At 48.8% G+C, this 18,992-nt stretch overlaps 1 protein-coding gene across 1 annotated transcript; it reads left to right on the top strand.

Annotated features, from left to right (window-relative positions):
• LOC121328965 (FYVE, RhoGEF and PH domain-containing protein 1-like) lies at positions 1 to 18,526 on the top strand. Its single transcript, XM_041274120.1, has 19 exons — positions 1 to 156; positions 5,300 to 5,497; positions 5,878 to 5,887; positions 5,927 to 6,016; positions 6,820 to 7,234; positions 7,433 to 7,522; positions 7,883 to 8,031; positions 9,435 to 9,591; positions 10,231 to 10,369; positions 12,186 to 12,244; positions 12,428 to 12,574; positions 13,020 to 13,112; positions 14,391 to 14,461; positions 14,980 to 15,010; positions 15,652 to 15,760; positions 16,650 to 16,768; positions 17,188 to 17,349; positions 17,851 to 17,997; positions 18,206 to 18,526. The coding sequence occupies exons 1-19, from the start codon at positions 42 to 44 to the stop codon at positions 18,524 to 18,526; spliced, it is 2,622 nt and encodes an 873-aa protein (XP_041130054.1). The 5' UTR covers positions 1 to 41.
• The last annotated feature ends 466 nt before the right edge of the window (positions 18,527 to 18,992 follow it).

Raw genomic sequence — 18,992 nt, 5'->3', positions numbered from 1 at the left:
TAATATTTATATGTTTTTTTTCTGGAATTGGTTCCTGTTTAATGAGTGTGTGCGTTTCCCGCTGTGTGATGTGTGCGGGACGAAGCAGCTCTGCGGGTACGGGTGAAGGGGGCGTCCGCCTGGCTGGCGGGTCGTTGGCGTCTTGGGATGGTGCAGGTGGGTGACATGCTTGGGGATTGCGTGTGCTGCTTGCTGTGTAACATGCAGGCTTTCTGGGGGTAAACATGTGCATTTTAAATGTACAGTCAAGGTTTTTATCATCAGGATTGTATTATTATTATTATTATTATTATTATTATTATTATTATTATTATTATTATTATTATTATCAACATCAATACCATGGTCTAGTGCTATATATTGATGCGATCCAGCCCTCTGAAATGTCTTTATAATATACAGCACTAGACCCTGATATTGATGAGATCCAGCCCTCTGAAATGTCTTTATAATATACAGCACTAGACCCTGATATTGATGAGATCCAGCCCTCTGAAATGTCTTTATAATATACAGCACTAGACCCTGATATTGATGCGATCCAGCCCTCTGAAATGTCTTTATAATATACAGCACTAGACCCTGAAATTGATGTGACACTGACAAAAGCTCTAGAGCCCAAACACTGGTCTGCTTGACGGTCAGTTCTAGTTTCAGTAACACGGATGAAGGCACCAGAGCCCAAATGCTGGTCTGCTTGACTCAGCCTCTTGTCATGTGAATATCACTCCTCTCTCTCATTACTTTTCTAGTTTAAATTCCAGTGCATGCACGATGCTCCTTGTTGAGTCTAAGCCAGATACCTGATCTCTTGCAATATTGACATGTTGAGGGATTTTCCCGGAGTTGTTAATTGAGGTGGTACAGATTAATTAAACTAATTAACCACGTCTGGCTGAAAAGCAGTAATTAACCTTTTTTTTCTGTAGATAGAAAGCTCAGAATTTTCCATCTATGTTATAGCAAACATGTATTATTCAATTTAAAAAGGCACTAGCATTAGAAACGCTGGTCTGCTTGACTCAGTCTCTTCTAGTTTCATTAACAGTGATGAAGCACTAGAGCCCAAACGCTGGTCTGCTTGACTCAGCCTCTTCTAGTTTTTTCTCATACACACTGATGAAGGCACTGGATGACAGCATGTGTCTGGTGTCTGGGAGGGAGCAGGTGTGTTTATAAATGCTTCAGAGCCTCTTCGTCCATTTCTAATCCAGCAAGATGTTCTGAACAGTTTCCATTACTCTGTCTATCTGACTACCTGAGTGTCTGCCTGTCTGTCTGCCTGCCTATATGTGTGTCTGTGTGTGTGTCTGCCTGGCTATGTGTGTGTGTGTGTGTGTCTGTGTGTGTGTGTCTCTGTGTGCGTGTGTGACTGCCTGTCTGTGTGTGTGCGCGTGTCTGCCTGTCTGTGTGTGTGTGTCTCTGTGTGTTAATGCATTGAAGTTGTTTGTCTCTTGTTTTACACCAGTGATCGTTGTGTGTTCCTGTTATAAAGTCCGTTGCTGTAAACAGCCTTCCTCAAAGCCATGCTTGTGTTTTAAATGCATTATTACTGAGCTCCTCAAACCCACTGCCTTCCACACTACAGCCCAGCTTTGTAAACTATGTCTAATGCGATAACAGAGAGCTCTGAAGTGTATGTTGTTCAAGTCGGAAAATGCGGCACTCTCGAAACGATGGAAAAACACATTAAACAGGACGGACAGGAGAGGTCTTTGCAACCACTTTGAACCCGCGGTCATTTGACAAAGAGCGGTATTCAAACGCTGGCTTCTAAAGACTTCTCGTTTTTAAAAAGAAAGCTTTGCACGCATCGCAGGCTGTGTGTGGTGATTGGGAATGCATTGCCGCTGCTGCGTTATTGAGCGGAGACAGGAACTGTGAGACGGTCCCTAAAGTGACCCTAAAACAGGCCATAAAAATGACATCATCAGGGCTGCAGCAGCACATTCCTCACCTTAGATAAAAAGCTTCCATGACTGACAGCTACCCCAAGAAGCTGCAAAATCAAAACAGAGACAGCTGACCGGCTCGTGATGGGCACTGCAGTAATTACTACTATAATTACACTGAAAATTGAGAAAGACTTCTAGTGGAAATGCTTGCTGTTTCATTTATGAAGTTTCTTTTAGTGTTTTCTAGGTGGGAGAAATAGTTTTGTTAGCTACAGTGAAATGACAAGACCACAAGATTGTGAGTTGCTGCAGGAGGGTGTTTAGGTTTTTGGATTAGGAGATGGTTGGAGTCCTGTCTCTGTCTCATCTTGTAGTCATGTTATTAACTTCCTCTCACCTCAGCCTCACACCCCACTCACTCTGAAACCGCATGACTAGCTGGCTAGCCTGATACAAAGGCACTCCCTGCAACAGAGTCTGAATTTTAAGGTGAAATGCATATAATTAAAGGTTAGAAACTCACACTAGCCCTGCTGCTGCTGCTGCTGCTGCTGCACCCAGTCCTGGGGTTCAGAGCTCCCCTCAATGAAGTCTAGTATTATTAATATTGAAATGATCAGGAGCCAGGAGTTTGAGCAGGGTTAGAAATTCACACTAGCCCTGCTGCTGCTGCTGCTGCACCCAGTCCTGGGGTTCAGAGCTCCCCTCAATGAAGTCTGGGTGTGTTTCTAACCCTGCAGTGCTACTAAAAGGATCGTTCAAGGTTAAGGAAAGTGCGTAGTAATCTCTACAGTCATTTTTGCTTTATTACTCAAATCCTCAATGCGAAGGAATTTAATCTGTTTAGCCTGGAGCAAGGGTGATTCAGGGGAGACTAGATTGAAGTTTTCCAAATATTAAACAGCAGTTGACAAAGTTAACCCTCAAACACCCAAATTACATTGAAATCAGGACCAGAGGGGACACAGTGCGGAAATTAAGTGGAGACAGACTTAGGAGACTCTTCTTCACACAAAGAGGGGTGAAGGGGATAGAAGGGGCTGTCTGGTCATGTTGCTGAAGGAGACTCTTCTTCACACAGAGAGGGGTGAGGGGATGGAAGGGGCTGTCTGGTCATGTTGCTGAAGGAGACTCTTCTTCACACAGAGAGGGGTGAGGGGATGGAAGGGGCTGTCTGGTCATGTTGCTGAGATCGAACCGACTGCTTGGGACCGGACGAGCGCTGATGGACAGAACGGACTCCTCTCGTTCAGATTTTTTTCTTAAAAAGTTACAAACCCATTGCTATTGCAGTGCCGCTGTCTGTCTGTCTGTCTGTCTGCATTGCCATTGAAGATCATTTGGGATGGGGTATAGGTAGCAGACCCATTCTACCATTGGCATCCTCACCCCATTGGAGCTGCCATTGATAATACACTGCTGCATTTGCATAGCATAGAGTGTTGCTACAGCTGTTTCAGTAAGGTGTGTGTATTGTTTTAATTTATTATTATTTTTATTTTTTTTTTACATTTTGACCACTTTTTTAAAAAACTTTTAAATTGCATTCCACTGCCTCAAGATGGCTTCACCTCTCAGAACTACATTTCCCATCATCCTCCTGCACACTGGGAAATCCATCTCGGTTACATTTGTGGGCAGGAGGGTGATGGGAAATGTAGTTCCGAGAGCTCCATGCGGATACACGTGAAGCCATCTTGGAGGCAGTGGAATGCAATTTAAATGTTTTTTTTTTTTTTTTTAAAAGTGGTCAAAATTTTAAAAATTTTAAAAGTTAACCCTTAGCGGTCCATTTATTCAGTGCTTGTCAGGAGCGTCGGGTCCAATTTATCTTCACACGCGTTTCACATTTTTTTTCAGAGTAAAACAGGTTTAAAAGGCACTGAATCGCAAAAGGACACTCAGTACTGCATCTCCAGCCAAGCCCCACCCCTTGTTCTCTGTATTTTTCACATACCTCTTTATAGACGTGCATACTGATAAATCCTCTCCTGATCACTCGTTTTATCACCAAACTCCTCAATAATGCGATCCAAGTCATTATTTTATTACTGTAACATCTCAAAGCTCTGCAGATGTCTGTGATATTCTTTGAGCGCTGGATGCAGAAGCAGCTCTCTCCTTTGAAAGGTTTTCTCTGCTTTTTCAGGAGAAAAATGACTAGAGACCTGTGCTTGACGTCTTTTTGATGATGTGGGACAGGGTCCGACATCGGACTGGAAAGGGAAAATCGTAATGTCGGACCTGGTCCAACACAGGACAGCAAAGGGTTAAAACATTACACACACCTTACCTAAACAGCTGTAGCAACACGTGGGAACATGTAACACGATCAAATAAAAAGGCCCTTACGTACCCTTTAAGAAACAGCACACATTTGTGACAGGTCCACCTTAAGAGAAGGTGAATCCTGCGAGGGGGCGTGTCCTTACAGGAAGACAGGCAGGAGTCTGCTTGGCTGAGCAGGTCCATTGTTTTCAGGTGGTTTCCAGGGGTAACCTTGAGAAAGGGGCGAGGCTGGGGCTCTAGGATATTCAAATCTACTAACGGCTGATTCAGGGCAGTGTGATGTTTTTTTTTTACCTGTGTTCTTGGTCCTCAAGGGAGACACACAGAGAGGAGCTTTATACTGGCACTAGGGACCTGAAGTGATAGGTAGGGCTTGTTCAGAGTGTTCTGTTGAAGGATATCGATGTTGGAGTTTAGCTTTGTCAACCTGTTCTGTAAGAGATGTTCTATGATTTAGTTTTAGTTGAGCATTGTCGGACATGTATGTATGAATGTATGTATGTATATTATTTTCTTCCAACTTTTCTTCAACCCAGATTTACCATGTGTTTTAGTATATTTTACCAGACCTCTGTGTGCTTTACAATGCTTCCCTATGCTTTACCAGACCTCTGTGCTTTACAATGCTTCCCTATGCTTTACCAGACCTCTCTGTGCTTTACAATGCTTCCCTATGCTTTACCAGACCTCTCTGTGCTTTACAATGCTTCCCTATGCTTTACCAGACCTCTCTGTGCTTTACAATGCTTCCCTATGCTTTACCAGACCTCTATGTGCTTTACCATGCTGTCTCTGTGCTGTATTACACTTCGCTGTGCTTTAAATGCTTCCCTATGCTTTACCAGACCTCTCTGTGCTTTATAATGCTTCCCTATGCTTTACCAGACCTCTCTGTGCTTTATAATGCTTCCCTATGCTTTACCATGATGTCAGATTGGACAGGTTTTATTATAGTTAGTTATTATCAATCGAAATCAATATATATATATTGTCCTCCTCTAATGCTGTGTGTGTGTCTGTATTGACGAGATGGTAATTATCAACAGAGATCAATAGATTCTCCTCCTCTCTCTCTCTGCTCTCTCTCTCTCTCTCGCTCTGTTCTCTCTCTCCAGCGTCCTCATCCACCCCTCATCTCCTCCCCAAGTCTCTCTTCCTCGAACCCGGCTTCTGTCTGGGGGGCAGGCAGACCCCCCACCGGCTCTGCTCGGACCCAGGGCCCCTGAGCACCCAAGACTGCAACAGGACGAGCGACCACAACCCCCCCGCGCCCCCCAAACAGAGACCCCACACAACGGGACCCAAACCTCAAGGTGGGTGAGGAGTGAACTTTCTACTGACTGCAGCTGCCCTATACTTGTGCTACCACTGTAGTGTAATACAGAACCATTGCAGTGCCGCTGTCTGCCTCTCTGTCATTGAAGATCATCGAGGGTATAGTTAGCACACTGTGGTCCCATTCTACCAGCCTCACCCCACTGCAGCTGCCCTGTACCTGTGCTACCATTGTAGTGTAATACAGAACCAATATTGCATTGCCATTTCATTGCATGGGGACGTTCTTATGAATTGTTATTTTGAACTGTTGCTTATTTTTCAATAATTTCTGATGTCTTTACTTTATCAAACTAAAATCATCACTGAGTTTTGCTTTTGTTTTTTAATTGTTATTTTTTTTTTAATTGTTATTTAGCCACTCTCTGATTGGGTCTGACCCCCACCCCCCCCCCCCCCCCCCCCAGCACCCTCGAGGGGACCGGAGTACCCGTCCCTGGAATTGAAGGGGGCGCCACTCCTTCCTGTGTGCTGTTGCTCATCGAGAAGTTTGAGAGGTAAGAAGAAGATCGTTATACTGGAAGCAAACTGCAGCTCTGACGAGAAGTTTTGCATCAAACTCTATATAGAATGAACTCATTTTGCTACAGAACCAATATTGCATTGCCATTGCAGTGCCACTGTCTGTCTGTCTGCCATTGAAGATCATTGAGGGTATAGTTAGCACACTATGGTCCCATTCTACCTGCCCTATACCTGTGTTTAGTAAATGCAATGACAAATGACAAGCTCTTAAGCCTTGCAGACATTGACAAACGCTTATTTAGCAAGACATCGAGTGAGACTTCAATCAAAACGTTTTGTCGTTCAGTTACTTTGTGTTGCTGAATTTTCTGTTTATGAGAGTCTGATACTGATGGCTAATGTAGTAGAGATTCCTCAAGACACTGCTATCAACCTGCTGTAATGTGTGTTATAAAACTCCCTCTCTACCTCTCTCTCTCCCTCTGTCCCTCTCTCTCCCTCCCTCACTCGCCCTCTCTCTCTCTTTCTCCATCTCTCCTTTTCCCTCCCTCACTCTCTCCCTCTCTCCCTCCCTCTCTCTCCTCTCCCTCTCTCGCTCCTCTCTCCTTCTCTCTCCCTTTCTCTCTCACACTCCCACTCCCTCCCTCTCTCTTCCTCTCTTTCCCTGTCCCTCTCTCTCTCCCTCTCCCTCCCTCTTCCTCTCTTTCCCTCTCTCCCTCCCTCCCTCTCTCTTCCTCTTCCTCTTTCTCCCTCCCTCTCTCTCCCACACCCTCTCCCTCCCTCTCCCTCTCACTTCCTCTCTCTCTCCCTCCCTCTCGCCCTCTGGCCTGGCCAGGGATCCCCCAGAGGAAGTCTGCTCCCCGGCCGATAGGCTCCTGGACTCCCTGCAAATGAGGGACCCGCTGGCCGATCAATCGGGTTGCTGCTCCGAGCAGTTGGCCCTGCCTCCTTCCGGCCTGAGCGACGGCAAGATGGCCAATCGGGACAGCGGGATCGACAGTATCAGCTCGCCGTCGCACAGCGAGGACCTCTGCTTCGCGGGAGAGGAGGAGAGGGGGGCGGGGGAGAGGGAGAGGCCACTCCCCTCATGTCCTGTTAGCCACAACCACAGGGAGGAGGGGGGCAGAGACTCGGAGGGGGATAGTGATTTGGGGGAGGGGAGCGGAGACGAGGAAAGCAGCGAGTCCCCGAATCAGTCAGAGGAGGTGCAGGCTGTACCCTCCAAAACCAAGAGACAGGATTCTTCAGAGGTAAAGACAAAAAAATTCTGAAGTTTCTTTTCTTTTAGAGTTTCTGTTGAAGGCGCTGAGAAAGATTTCCAGTGGAAACGCTTCTGTATAAATACAGTGGTAAACTTTTACAAAAGGACAGTAAGTGTCAGGACAATGCACCAGTGTTTCATATGCAGTGTATCTCTCTGACTGCTGTTGTATTTGTTCTCCACTCAGTTCTCGGCACAGCAGAAAGTGTTCAGTATTGCGAGCGAGCTCCTGCACACCGAGCAGGCCTATGTGTCCAGGCTGCACCTCCTGGACCAGGTAAAGGGTTCCTAATAAAGTGGAAATGTCCCTTGCTTGGCAGGAGTGTTATTTATACACGTGCGTTCAGAAGAGCTGAAATAAAATGCTCTGTCTCTCTCCTCTCCTCACTCCTCCTTCTCCCCTTACCCTCTCTAACCCTTCTTTCCTCTCCCCTTCTCTCTCATCCCTCCTCTCCCCTCTCCCTCCCCTCCTCCTCATCTCTCCCCTCCTCCCCTCTTCTCTTCTTCTTTCTCCTCCTGTCTCCCCTTCTCTCTCCCCTCCCCTCTCCCCTCCTCTCCTTTCCTCTCTCCTTCTCTCTCCCCTCCTCCTCTCTCTCTCTCTCCCCTCCTCCCATCTCCTCCTCCCCTCCTCTCTCAGGTGTTTTGTGCCCAGCTCCTGGAGGAGTCTCGCTGTCACGGTTCTTTCCCCTCTGAGGTTGTCATGAGGATCTTCTCCAACATCTGCTCCATCTACCGCTTCCATCAGCAGTTCCTGCTCCCTGAGCTCGAGAAACGCATGCAGGAGTGGTGAGTCCAGAGACCCGGGCCAGACCCAGGCCAGACCTGGGCTTGAAAGCTGGTTCCAGGAGACCCCCATCAGGAGATCTAGTCTGAGGTTTGCTGTATCAAACCCCAAGTCTCCCTGCCTGCCGTGCAGTGGCCCGAAACCCAGTCTCCTGAAACCCAGTTCCAAGCCTCAGAGTGGCTCCGTGTTCCCTCAGCTTCAGGGTACTGCCAAAGTCCTGCGTCTGCATGAGTTGTATTAAATATGAGTGACAGTAACCCAGTGTGTCTATAACCAAAGTTATGAGATTATAATTCCCTTCACTGCTGATCACATCAAATGTACAGCTTTTTTATGATGTCTGAGTCCTGGTGTGTGGGATGACGTGTGGGTTGGGGTTGGTGTGGGGGTTGGGGGGGGTGGTTTTGTGGTGTGGGTGGGTTGGTGTGGGTGGGGGTTTGTGGGGTTTGGGTTGTGGTGGGATGGTGTGGGGGTTGGGGTTGATGTGTGGGTGTGGGTGGGGTTGGGGTTGGTGTGTGGGGGTGGGTTGGTGTGTTGTGTGTGTGGTTGGGTGTGGGTTTGGTTTTTGTGTTGTGTTGTTGGGGTGGGGTTGGGTTGGTGTTGTGGTGTGAGGTGGGGGTTAGGGTTGGTGTCCCAACACCCCCAACCACCCAACCCACCCCACCCCCCCCCCAACCAACCACACATGTGTTGGTTGGGTGTGGGTGGGGGTTGGGGTGGTTTGGGTTGGTGTGTGGGTGGGGTTGGGACCCCCCCCTGGTGGTTTGGGTGGGGGTTGGGGTTGGTGTGTGTGGGGTTGGGGTAACCCCAACCCCCCACACACAGTCACCCCAACACACCAACCCACCCCAACCCCAACCCCGGTGGTGTGGGTGTGGGGGTTGGGGTTGGTGGGGTGGGTGTGGTGGGTGGGGTTGGGGTTGGTTTGGTGGTGTCGGTGGGGGTTGGGGTTGGTGTGCCAACCCCAACCCCAACTGGTGTTTGGGTGGGGTTGACACACACCCACCCTGGGTGTGTGTTGGGGTTGGGGTTGGGGTGTGGGTTGGGGTTGGGGGTGGGTGTTGGTGGTGTGGGTTGGGGTTATGTGTGGGGGTGGGGTGGGGGTTGGGGTTGGTGTTGGGGGTGGTGTTTGGGTGTTGGGGGTTGGTTGGGGTTGGGGTTGGTGTGTGGGTTGGGGTTGTTGTTGGTGTGTGGGGATGGGGGGTGTGGGTTGGGTGTTGGTTGGGGTTTAACTGTCTTTGAAAAGTCTGGCCTCTCTTTCAATACCATTGTCACATTTTGCATTCCAACGAACATTCAAACACTCGATCTTGAACGGATATTTGAACATGAAAACAGTACTCCCTAACATAGGACTTCATCCCCCTCCTCCTCTTCTCCTCCTCCTCCACCTCTCCCCCGTTAGGGACTCAAACCCGCGGATCGGGGACATCCTGCAGAAACTGGCCCCTTTTCTGAAGATGTACGGGGAGTATGTTAAGAATTTTGACCGCGCCATGGAGCTGGTCAACTCCTGGATGGAGCGATCAGCGCAGTTCAAAGGGATCATCCACGAGATCCAAGTGAGAGACGAACTGACGCTTGGGGGTCCAGTGGTTACAGAAATAGACCGCTTGATACCAGGAGGTTCAAATACCAGCTCACTCACTGTGTGTGTGTGTGTGTGTGTGTGTGTGTGTGTGTGTGTGTGCGCGCGTGTGTGACCCTAAGCAAGTCACTGAACCTCCTTGTGCTCCAGCCTAAATTATAATATAACTCAATATCGGGGCACTTGAATGCTATTTTACCCATGGTTATACTCTGCTTTTACAATAGTTTATCATGGTTGTTTTTAAGTATGCTTTACTCTCTGTGCTTTACAATGCTTCCCTATGCTTTAGCAGACCTCTCTGTGCTTTACAATACTTCCCTATGCTTTACCAAACCTCTCTGTTCTTTACAATGCTTCCCTATGCTTTACCAGACCTCTCTGTGCTTTACAATGCTTCCCTATGCTTTACCAGACCTCACTGTGCTTTACAGTGCTTCCCTATGCTTTACCAGACCTCTCTGTGTTGTGCTTTTACTAGGGGACACTGTTATAAGGGTTAGTGTACCCTGGTTATCGAGGGTCTTCCTGTGACGGTGTGTTTGTGTCTCGTGGTTATTGCTGTTCCTCTTCTCTCATGCTGGTTGCCCCTCCCCCTCCTGTGTCCCTGCAGAAGAAGGAGGTGTGTGGGAACCTGACCCTGCAGCACCATATGCTGGAGCCGGTGCAGAGGATCCCGCGCTACGAGCTTCTGCTCACGGATTACCTGAACAAGCTGCCGCCCGACGCCTCTGACAGCAAGGACGCCGAGAGTAAGAGGGGAGGCACGCACTCCCGAGAGCGGAGCCCTGGAGGCTGACCCCTGCACCCCACACTCGCAGAACCACCGTGACTTGAGCTCTGCACCCCACACTCGCAGAACCACCGTGACTGAGCCCCGCACCCCACACTCGCAGAACCACCGTGACCTGAGCCCCGCACCCCACACTCGCAGAACCACCGTGACCTGAGCCCCGCACCCCACACTCGCAGAACCACCGTGACCTGAGCCCTGCACCCCACACTCGCAGAACCACCGTGACCTGAGCCTGCACCCCACACTCGCAGAACCACCGTGACCTGAGCCCTGCACCCCACACTCGCAGAACCACCGTGACCTGAGCCCTGCACCTCACACTCGCAGAACCACCGTGACCTGAGCCCTGCACCCCACACTCGCAGAACCACCGTGACCTGAGCCCTGCACCCCACACTCGCAGAACCACCGTGACCTGAGCCCTGCACCCCACACTCGCAGAACCACCGTGACCTGAGCCCTGCACCCCACACTCGCAGAACCACCGTGACCTGAGCCCTGCACCCCACACTCGCAGAACCACCGTGACCTGAGCCCTGCACCCCACACTCGCAGAACCACCGTGACCTGAGCCCTGCACCCCACACTCGCAGAACCACCGTGACCTGAGCCCTGCACCCCACACTCGCAGAACCACCGTGACCTGAGCCCTGCACCCCACACTCGCAGAACCACCGTGACCTGAGCCCCACCCCACACTCGCAGAACCACCGTGACCTGAGCCCTGCACCCCACACTCGCAGAACCACCGTGACCTGAGCCCTGCACCCCACACTCGCAGAACCACCGTGACCTGAGCCCTGCACCCCACACTCGCAGAACCACCGTGACCTGAGCCCTGCACCCCACACTCGCAGAACCACCGTGACCTGAGCCCTGCACCCCACACTCGCAGAACCACCGTGACCTGAGCCCTGCACCCCACACTCGCAGAACCACCGTGACCTGAGCCCTGCACCCCACACTCGCAGAACCACCGTGACCTGAGCCCTGCACCCCACACTCGCAGAACCACCGTGACCTGAGCCCTGCACCCCACACTCGCAGAACCACCGTGACCTGAGCCCTGCACCCCACACTCGCAGAACCACCGTGACCTGAGCCCCACCCCACACTCGCAGAACCACCGTGACCTGAGCCCTGCACCCCACACTCGCAGAACCACCGTGACCTGAGCCCTGCACCCCACACTCGCAGCCCTGAGCACCCCACACTCGCAGAACCACCGTGACCTGAGCCCTGCACCCCACACTGCTAGACCCTAACCTCTGTTATTATTATTATTGTTGTTGTTGTTGTTGTTGTTGTTGTTATTTCGCCACTAGCAGGTAGGCTGTGTGCTTGCCGTGATGATGATGATCAGAGAAGGCATGGTTTAGTTTGTGTGTAACCGTTATTCTGAGCGTTCCTTTGATTGTTACTCTGTGTGAGTACAGTACCGTACCGTACGCAGAAATTGTATTTTAGCAAAAAGGGAAATACATTTAAAATAAACTGAGCAGTATAAATGTCCGTGCGGTTTTTTTTTTTGGGGGGGGGTTTGGGCGGGGGGGTTTAAACTGGACAGTTGATTGTTATTATTATTATGATGATGGTGATGATTATGATGGTGATGGTGATGAGGATTATGATGATGGTGACGATGATGATGGTGATGATTATGATGGTGATGGTGATGATGATAGTGATGATGATTATGGTGATGATGGTGGTGATGATTGTTATTATGATTATCATTATTGTAGGCTGATCTTTCCCTCACCTTTCTGCAGAGTCTCTGGAGCTCATCGCCACAGCTGCAGAGCACTCCAACGCTGCCATTCGCAAGATGGTGAGACCCAGATCAGCCATGGCTCTGTGCTGCAATCAGGCATCTTAAACAAAGTCTTATTAAACTCATAGTGAAGCCAGGAATGGATCAAACTGTCTGCCTGTCTGCCTGCCTGTCTGACTGTCTGTTTGTCTGTGTGTCTGACTCTGTCTTTCTGACTGTCTGACTGTCTGTCGGTTTCAGGAGCGAATGCACAAGCTGCTGAAAGTCTATGAGCTGCTGGGGGGGGAGGAGGACATCGTAAACCCCACAAATGAGCTCATCAAAGAGGGGCACATCCTGAAGCTGTCAGCCAGGAACGGGACCACGCAGGACAGATACCTAATCCTGGTGAGATGGCTCTCCACTCATCTCCTCTCCTCTCCTCTCCTCTCCTCTCTCCTTCTCATGTTCTCTCCTCACCACTCCTCTCCACTCCTTTCCTCTTATAATGAAGGAAGAGGGATAGCATTTTTGTTTCTAGACCCAACGTACCGACTTTGATTTGCACACTGGGTTACTGTCACTCATATTTAATGCAACTCATGCAGACGCAGGACTTTGGCAGTACCCTGAAGCTGAGGGAACACAGAGCCACTCTGAGGCTTGGAACTGGGTTTTAGGAGACTGGGTTTCGGGCCACTGCACGGCAGGCAGGGAGACTTGGGGTTTGATACAGGTGCCTCAGACTAGATCTCCTGCCGGACAGTGGTCTCCTGGAACCAGCTTTCAAGCCACCGCTGTTCCTGAGAAAGTGTCTCCGTGTTCCCTCATAATTAACGCTGTGTCTCTGCAGTTCAACGACAGGCTGCTGTACTGCGTTCCCAAGCTGCGCTTGATCGGGCAGAAATTCAGCGTCCGAGCGAGGATCGACGTAGATGGGATGGAGGTGAGTCGTTGTACAAACTGTCCACCGCGTCACATGCCATTGTAGGAGCCTGTGAGGTCCAGTGGTTAAAGAAACAGGCTTGTAACCAAGAGGTTCAAATCCCAGCTCAGCCCCTGACTCGCTGTGTGTGACCCTGAGTGAGTCACTGAACCTCCTTGTGCTGCGTCTTTGGGGTGAGACGTTGTTGTAAGTGACTCTGCAGCTGATGCATAGTTCACACACCCTAGTCTCGTATCTTGTAAAGCGCTTTGTGAGGGTGCTCCACTATGAAAGGCGCTATATAAAAATAGATATTATTGTTATTGACTACACTATGTAACACAATTTTTGTTCCTGGGTAGTAAGTGTTATTTCCTAATTGCTTATGCCTCAAAAGTATAGAAAATGGCTATTATTCCCCACAAACTTTGCTTTTGTGACCAGGACAGTGATATTTCAAAATATCACTATTTCCAATGGGAAAATGGGAAAATGTGTGCCTTTTTGTTCACATAAAGTCAGAAAAAAACAATATATGAATCCAAATTAACATGTATTTATACTAAAGTAATACAAAGATGACTACAAAAGATTTAGAAGTGAGTAGTTTTTGGAGATTTACAATTAGACTGAATTCACGCACACACCTAGCTTAACATTAGGGCTAGGGCTAGGGTTAGGGCTAGGACCATTGAAGAATTGCATTTAGGGAGGTCTGTTTAATTTTTCAAACATTCTTCCTACCTCAAAAAACCCCAGGAGCGCAGGAAACAACGGTGCCAGGAATACTGTGCGGCTCAGAGTTTTTCGATCCAGTGAATTTTATCCAAATATAAGTGATAAGTTTCTTTTGATGCTCAGACTCAGGACTCGGGAAGCGCTGGTACCTGACTAACACGCAGGACAGCTACGCCGTTTACCTGTCAAAAACAAAACAAACCGTTTTTCACAGCACTTACTGTTGTACTGGCTGCTGGGAGGCAGAGCACACCTTCCGCCTCCTTCTACTTAGCAGTCCCGAGCAGACTGACTGCTCTCCTTAAATACCCTGCACCTGGCTCGAATTTACAACTATAGCCAGGTGCAGGGGATAATTAACAATAAAATAATTAAACAAAACATGCATTTGCACCTGTTTTCTGCAGGGAGGATATTACCCCTCCCTGCTATACATTATATATATATATATATATATATATATATATATATTATATATATATATATATATATATATATATATATATAGAGAGAGAGAGGATAACATTCCACACAATTCCTTTCTTCTGATTTTATTCCCAGTTGAAAGAGACGAGCATCTCCTGGACCTTCCTGGTTTCCGGTAAGCAGAGATCCCTGGAGCTACAGTCCAGGTATGAGATTTCTATTCTTCAGACCTCAGAGAGTTTTCTCTAACAGAGGGAGGACTGTGATATTGTTGCAGGTGCTTGTAAGAGGTAACAGAGTGGATTTCAGTGGTTGGCAGATTTCAGAGACAGAGCTCTATGCAAGAGGCTCAGGGGTCCAGCGGTTAGAGAAAGGGGTCTTGATACCAGGAGGTTCAAATCCCGGCTCAGCCACTGACTCCCTCTGTGCGTGTGCGTGTGTGTGTGTGTGTGAGAGACCCTGAACAAGTCACTTCACCTCCTTGTGCTCGCATTGTAACCCTGTGCTGCCCTGTATCACCTGTGTCAGTTGCCTTGGATAAGACGAATAAATACATATATAATCTAGGAGAACCGCTTATCCAGCTGCAATGAAACTTGGTCAGGACATTCCTTAGCATGGGCTAGTGAGAGTGTCAGATTCCGGGGGGGGGGGGGGGGGGGGGGGGTGTGGAGGCTGTCGTTTTGTGTGGTTGTGTTGCTGACTCGCTTGTTTACTGTTGCAGGACTGAAGAGGAGAAGAAAGACTGGGTTCAGGTAAAAGGATCCTCTTCCTAATGAAGCGGTGACAGCAAATCAAACTGTTTGGTTTGTAAAGAGGCTCGCTGGCCCAGTGGTTAAAGAAAGGGACTCGATACCAGGAGGTTCAGATCCGGGCTCAGCCCCTGACTCGCTGTGTGTGTGTGTGTGTGTGTGTGTGTGTGTGTGTGTGTGTGCGCACGCGTGACCCTGAGCAAGTCACTTCACCTCCTTGAGCTCCGTCCTTCGGACGAGACATCAAACAAACAAGGTCCTATTGGAAGTGACTCTGCAGCAGCAGCAGTTGTTGATGATGCAGAGTTCACCCCCCTAGTCTCTGAGTCGCTTTGGATAAAAACATCTGCTCATTGACTAATTTATAATAATAATAATAATAATAATAATAATAATATAATAATAATAATAATAATAATATTAAATTTGGGGAATTGCAAAAGCTGCATGTGCCGTACGTGACACAATTAAGTCAGAGCGGACACCAGCAGGGCTGGCCTTTGTCCTCAAGAGGTCGGTAGCACTGATGTTCGCCCTTCAGCTCCTGGCTGGCTCGGTTGTGAGATCAGAGGACGCCCACTGAGTCTTATCCCCCCTCTCTCTCTCTTTCTCGCTCACTCACTTCTCTCGCTCTCTCCCTCTAGGCAATTCAGACCACCATTCAGAAGCATGAACAGACACTAGAAACTTTTAAACTGCTCAACATGTCTTTTAGAGAAGAGGACTACACCCCCCCTCCTAATTCACCACTGAGTACGCCCCCCCCAGCCCTACTCCCCCCCACTAACCCCTGACCACCCCTCAGATGGGATGCAGGGTTTAAAGAACTGGCCTCTCAGTCCATTGAACTAAATGGCAAGTCATTCATTTGGCGCCCAAACAGGGACTTGACTGAATCCCTGTTTATAGAATAGAATATCTAATAGGTGTGACCGTCGCATCGTAGATCATATTTGTTTTTAGCCCTTTGCGGTCCATTTATTCAGCGCTTGTCAGGCTTGTCGGTCCAATTTATTTTCACATGCGCTGTTTAATTTTTTTTTTTTTCAAAGTAAAACAGGTTTAAAAAGCACTGAGTTGCAAAAGGACACTCAGTACTGCATCTCCAGCCAAGCCCCACCCCTTGTTCTCTGTATCTTTCACATACCTCTTTATAGACGTGCATACTGATAAATCCTCTCCTGATCACTCGTTTTATCACCAAACTCCTCAATAATGTGATCCAAGTCATTATTTTATTACTATAACATCTCAAAAAACTCTGCAGATGTCTGTGATATTCTTTGAGTGCTGGATGCAGAAGCAGCTCTCTCCTTTGTCATGTCTGTGTTATCTCTGTAGTGGATGGGGCTATGAGATACGGCCTTTTTTCAGTTTCATTCGGCTATTGAAAGGTTTTCACGGCTTTTTCCAGAGAAAAAAATGACTAGAGACCTGCGCTTAACGTCTTTTTGATGATGTGGGACAGGGTCCGACATTGTACTGGAAAGGGAAAACACAGGACCGTGAAGGGTTAATATATATTGCTCCCTCTCTCCTTTTCACTCTCCCTTTCTCCCTCACTACACTCACTCTCTCTCCCTGTATCTCTCCCTCTCTCCCTCTCTCTTTCTCTCTTCCCCTTCCCCTCTCTAGAACACAGATCTGGGGTGCCGGGCCCCTACCCCCATCAGAGAGAAGGAGGTCACTCTCTGCATGACGTGCCAGGAGTCCTTCAACTCCATCACCAAGAGGAGACATCACTGCAAAGCCTGTGGACATGTGAGTGCAGTACTGGGGGGGGGGGCTACACTAGGGGGTACTGTAAGAGTAAAAAGGAAAGAAGAAAGCCGTGAGATTTGACTTTAAAATCAACGCACAGAGACGCAATATTTGAGAGGTTTTATTTCCATGAGAAAAAAGAAACAGTTGTAAACCAAAAGGCTATTCAGGCAGTTAGCGGCACTCGCACGCCCTTCCTCGTCCTGTTCGGATATAGCCAGATAAAGGCAGGAACTCAATATTGCACCAACGATGCAGTGAGGCTGACGCTTGTTCTCTGTCTTTCTCCCTCTCCTCCTCTCCTTCTCCCTTTCACCCTCTCCCTTATCCCCTGCCTCTCCCTCTCCTCCTCTCTCCCCTCTCCCTCTTCACTATTTCTCTCCGCCTCCCTCCCCCCCCCCCCTCCTCCCTCTCTCTAGGTGGTGTGTGGGAAGTGCTCTGAGTTCCGCGCCAGGCTGCTGTACGATAATAATCGTCCGAACCGCGTGTGCGTGGACTGCTACACAGCGCTGCACGGGGCCCCGCCCACTCCGGGCTGCCCCGCCCATGCCCCTCCCCGGAGACGTCGCTCAATACTGGAGGTGAGATAGCAGGAGGAGGAGCCGCAGATTTCAGTCGAATTTTGCAGGGGCGTTTCCAGGAGTAATGGGCATTGCTTCAATCAGGATTTTATAAGTCATGTCAGGCGAATGTTTGGATTAGGCTGGTCAGAGTTGATAGCAACTAGTGAATGTGGTATCTGATTGCATCATACAGCAGGCATGGCAATAAGACTCCTGTTGCACAGCAGCTTCACCCATTCCAGGTTTTACTACCAGCTTGATCAGCCCCAGTGTGTCTAGGCAACAAGCTCAGGTGTGTCTGATTATTAAACTCCCAGTGAAACCATGAACTGAGTTTTATTTGCATCCCTGCAGTGTGCTGACTGTCTCTCTCTCTCTATCTCTGTCTCTCGCTCTCTATCTCTCTCACTTTGTCTCTCTCTCTCGCTGTCTCTTCCCCATCTCTCACTCTGTCTCTTGCTCTCTCTCACCCCATCTCTCTCTCTTTCTCTCTCTCGCTCTCGATTTGTCTTCCTACAGAAGCAGGCATCAGTCGTGGCTGAGAACAGTGTGGTCTGCAGCTACATGCACTTCATGGAGAAGGGGGCAGGGCGGGGCTGGCAGAAAGCGTGGTTCGTGGTTCCAGAGAACGAGCCACTGGCTCTGTACATCTATGGAGCTCCGAAGGTAAGACCCCCCTCCGCTCTCCCAATAACAGACTGCATTGAGGGGAGTGGACCAGGACTAGGTGCAGCAGCAGCAGCAGGGCTAGTGTGAGTTTATAACCCTGCTCAAACTCCTGCCTCCTGATCATTTCAATATTAATAATAATAATACTAGACTTCATTGAGGCAAGTTCGGAAACCCAGGACTGTCTCTCTGTTGCCCCCTGCAGGATGTGAAGGCTCAACGCAGTGTTCCTCTGATTGGGTTCGAAGTCTCGGTCCCAGACGCTTCCGATAAACTGGAGCGGCGCTCCGCCTTCAAGATCACCCAGAGTCACCTGACCCTGTACTTCAGCGCGGAGGGGGAGGGGCTACAACGCCGCTGGATGGAGGTTCTGACCAGGGCGGGGCGGGGGGAGGAGCCGACTGGCCACACCTCCATCTCCGAGGCAGAAGAGGAAGGGGAGGGGCCAGCGGGTGAGAGCACATGGTCTCAGAACAGCTTTCAGTTTTACAACGCACTGAAGACCCCTCGTGTCCAAGACTTTTAGAATATGCCTGGAGCACTGATATATTATATATATATATATATATATATATATATATATATATATATATATATATATATATATATATGTGTGTATGTGTGTGTGTGTGTGTGTATATATATATATATATATATATATATATATATATATATATATATATATATATATATGAGAGAGAGAGAGAGAGAGAGAGAGACAGAGAGAGGGAGGGTGACTCATACAGCACACTTATAAATCTTTCCATATTGTTTTACTATCTGTACTAGCTTGACCATACTACATTATTTCTGATTCTCACTCCCTCTCTTTCTCGCTTCTCTCTCACAGATTCCCTCTCCTTCTCTCATTCCCTTTCTCTCTCATTCTCTCACTCCCTCTCTCTCTTCTCTCTCTCACCCTCCCCCCTCTCTCTCTTTCTCTCTCTCACAATCTCTCTCCTTCTCTCACTCCTTCTTTCTCTCATTCTCTC

The sequence above is a fragment of the Polyodon spathula genome, chromosome 16, assembly GCF_017654505.1.
Source record: "Polyodon spathula isolate WHYD16114869_AA chromosome 16, ASM1765450v1, whole genome shotgun sequence".
NCBI lineage: Eukaryota > Metazoa > Chordata > Actinopteri > Acipenseriformes > Polyodontidae > Polyodon > Polyodon spathula.
This window is presented reverse-complemented; position numbering and strand designations above follow the sequence as displayed.

Bases quoted from the DNA above. Each gene is read 5' to 3' on its own strand.
- LOC121328965 (XM_041274120.1), top strand. From the start codon at position 42: ATGAGTGTGTGCGTTTCCCGCTGTGTGATGTGTGCGGGACGAAGCAGC. The intron at 12,245-12,427 runs GTGAGACCCAGA...TGTCGGTTTCAG, and splicing joins ACGCTGCCATTCGCAAGATG to GAGCGAATGCACAAGCTGCT. The intron at 12,575-13,019 runs GTGAGATGGCTC...GTGTCTCTGCAG, and splicing joins AGGACAGATACCTAATCCTG to TTCAACGACAGGCTGCTGTA.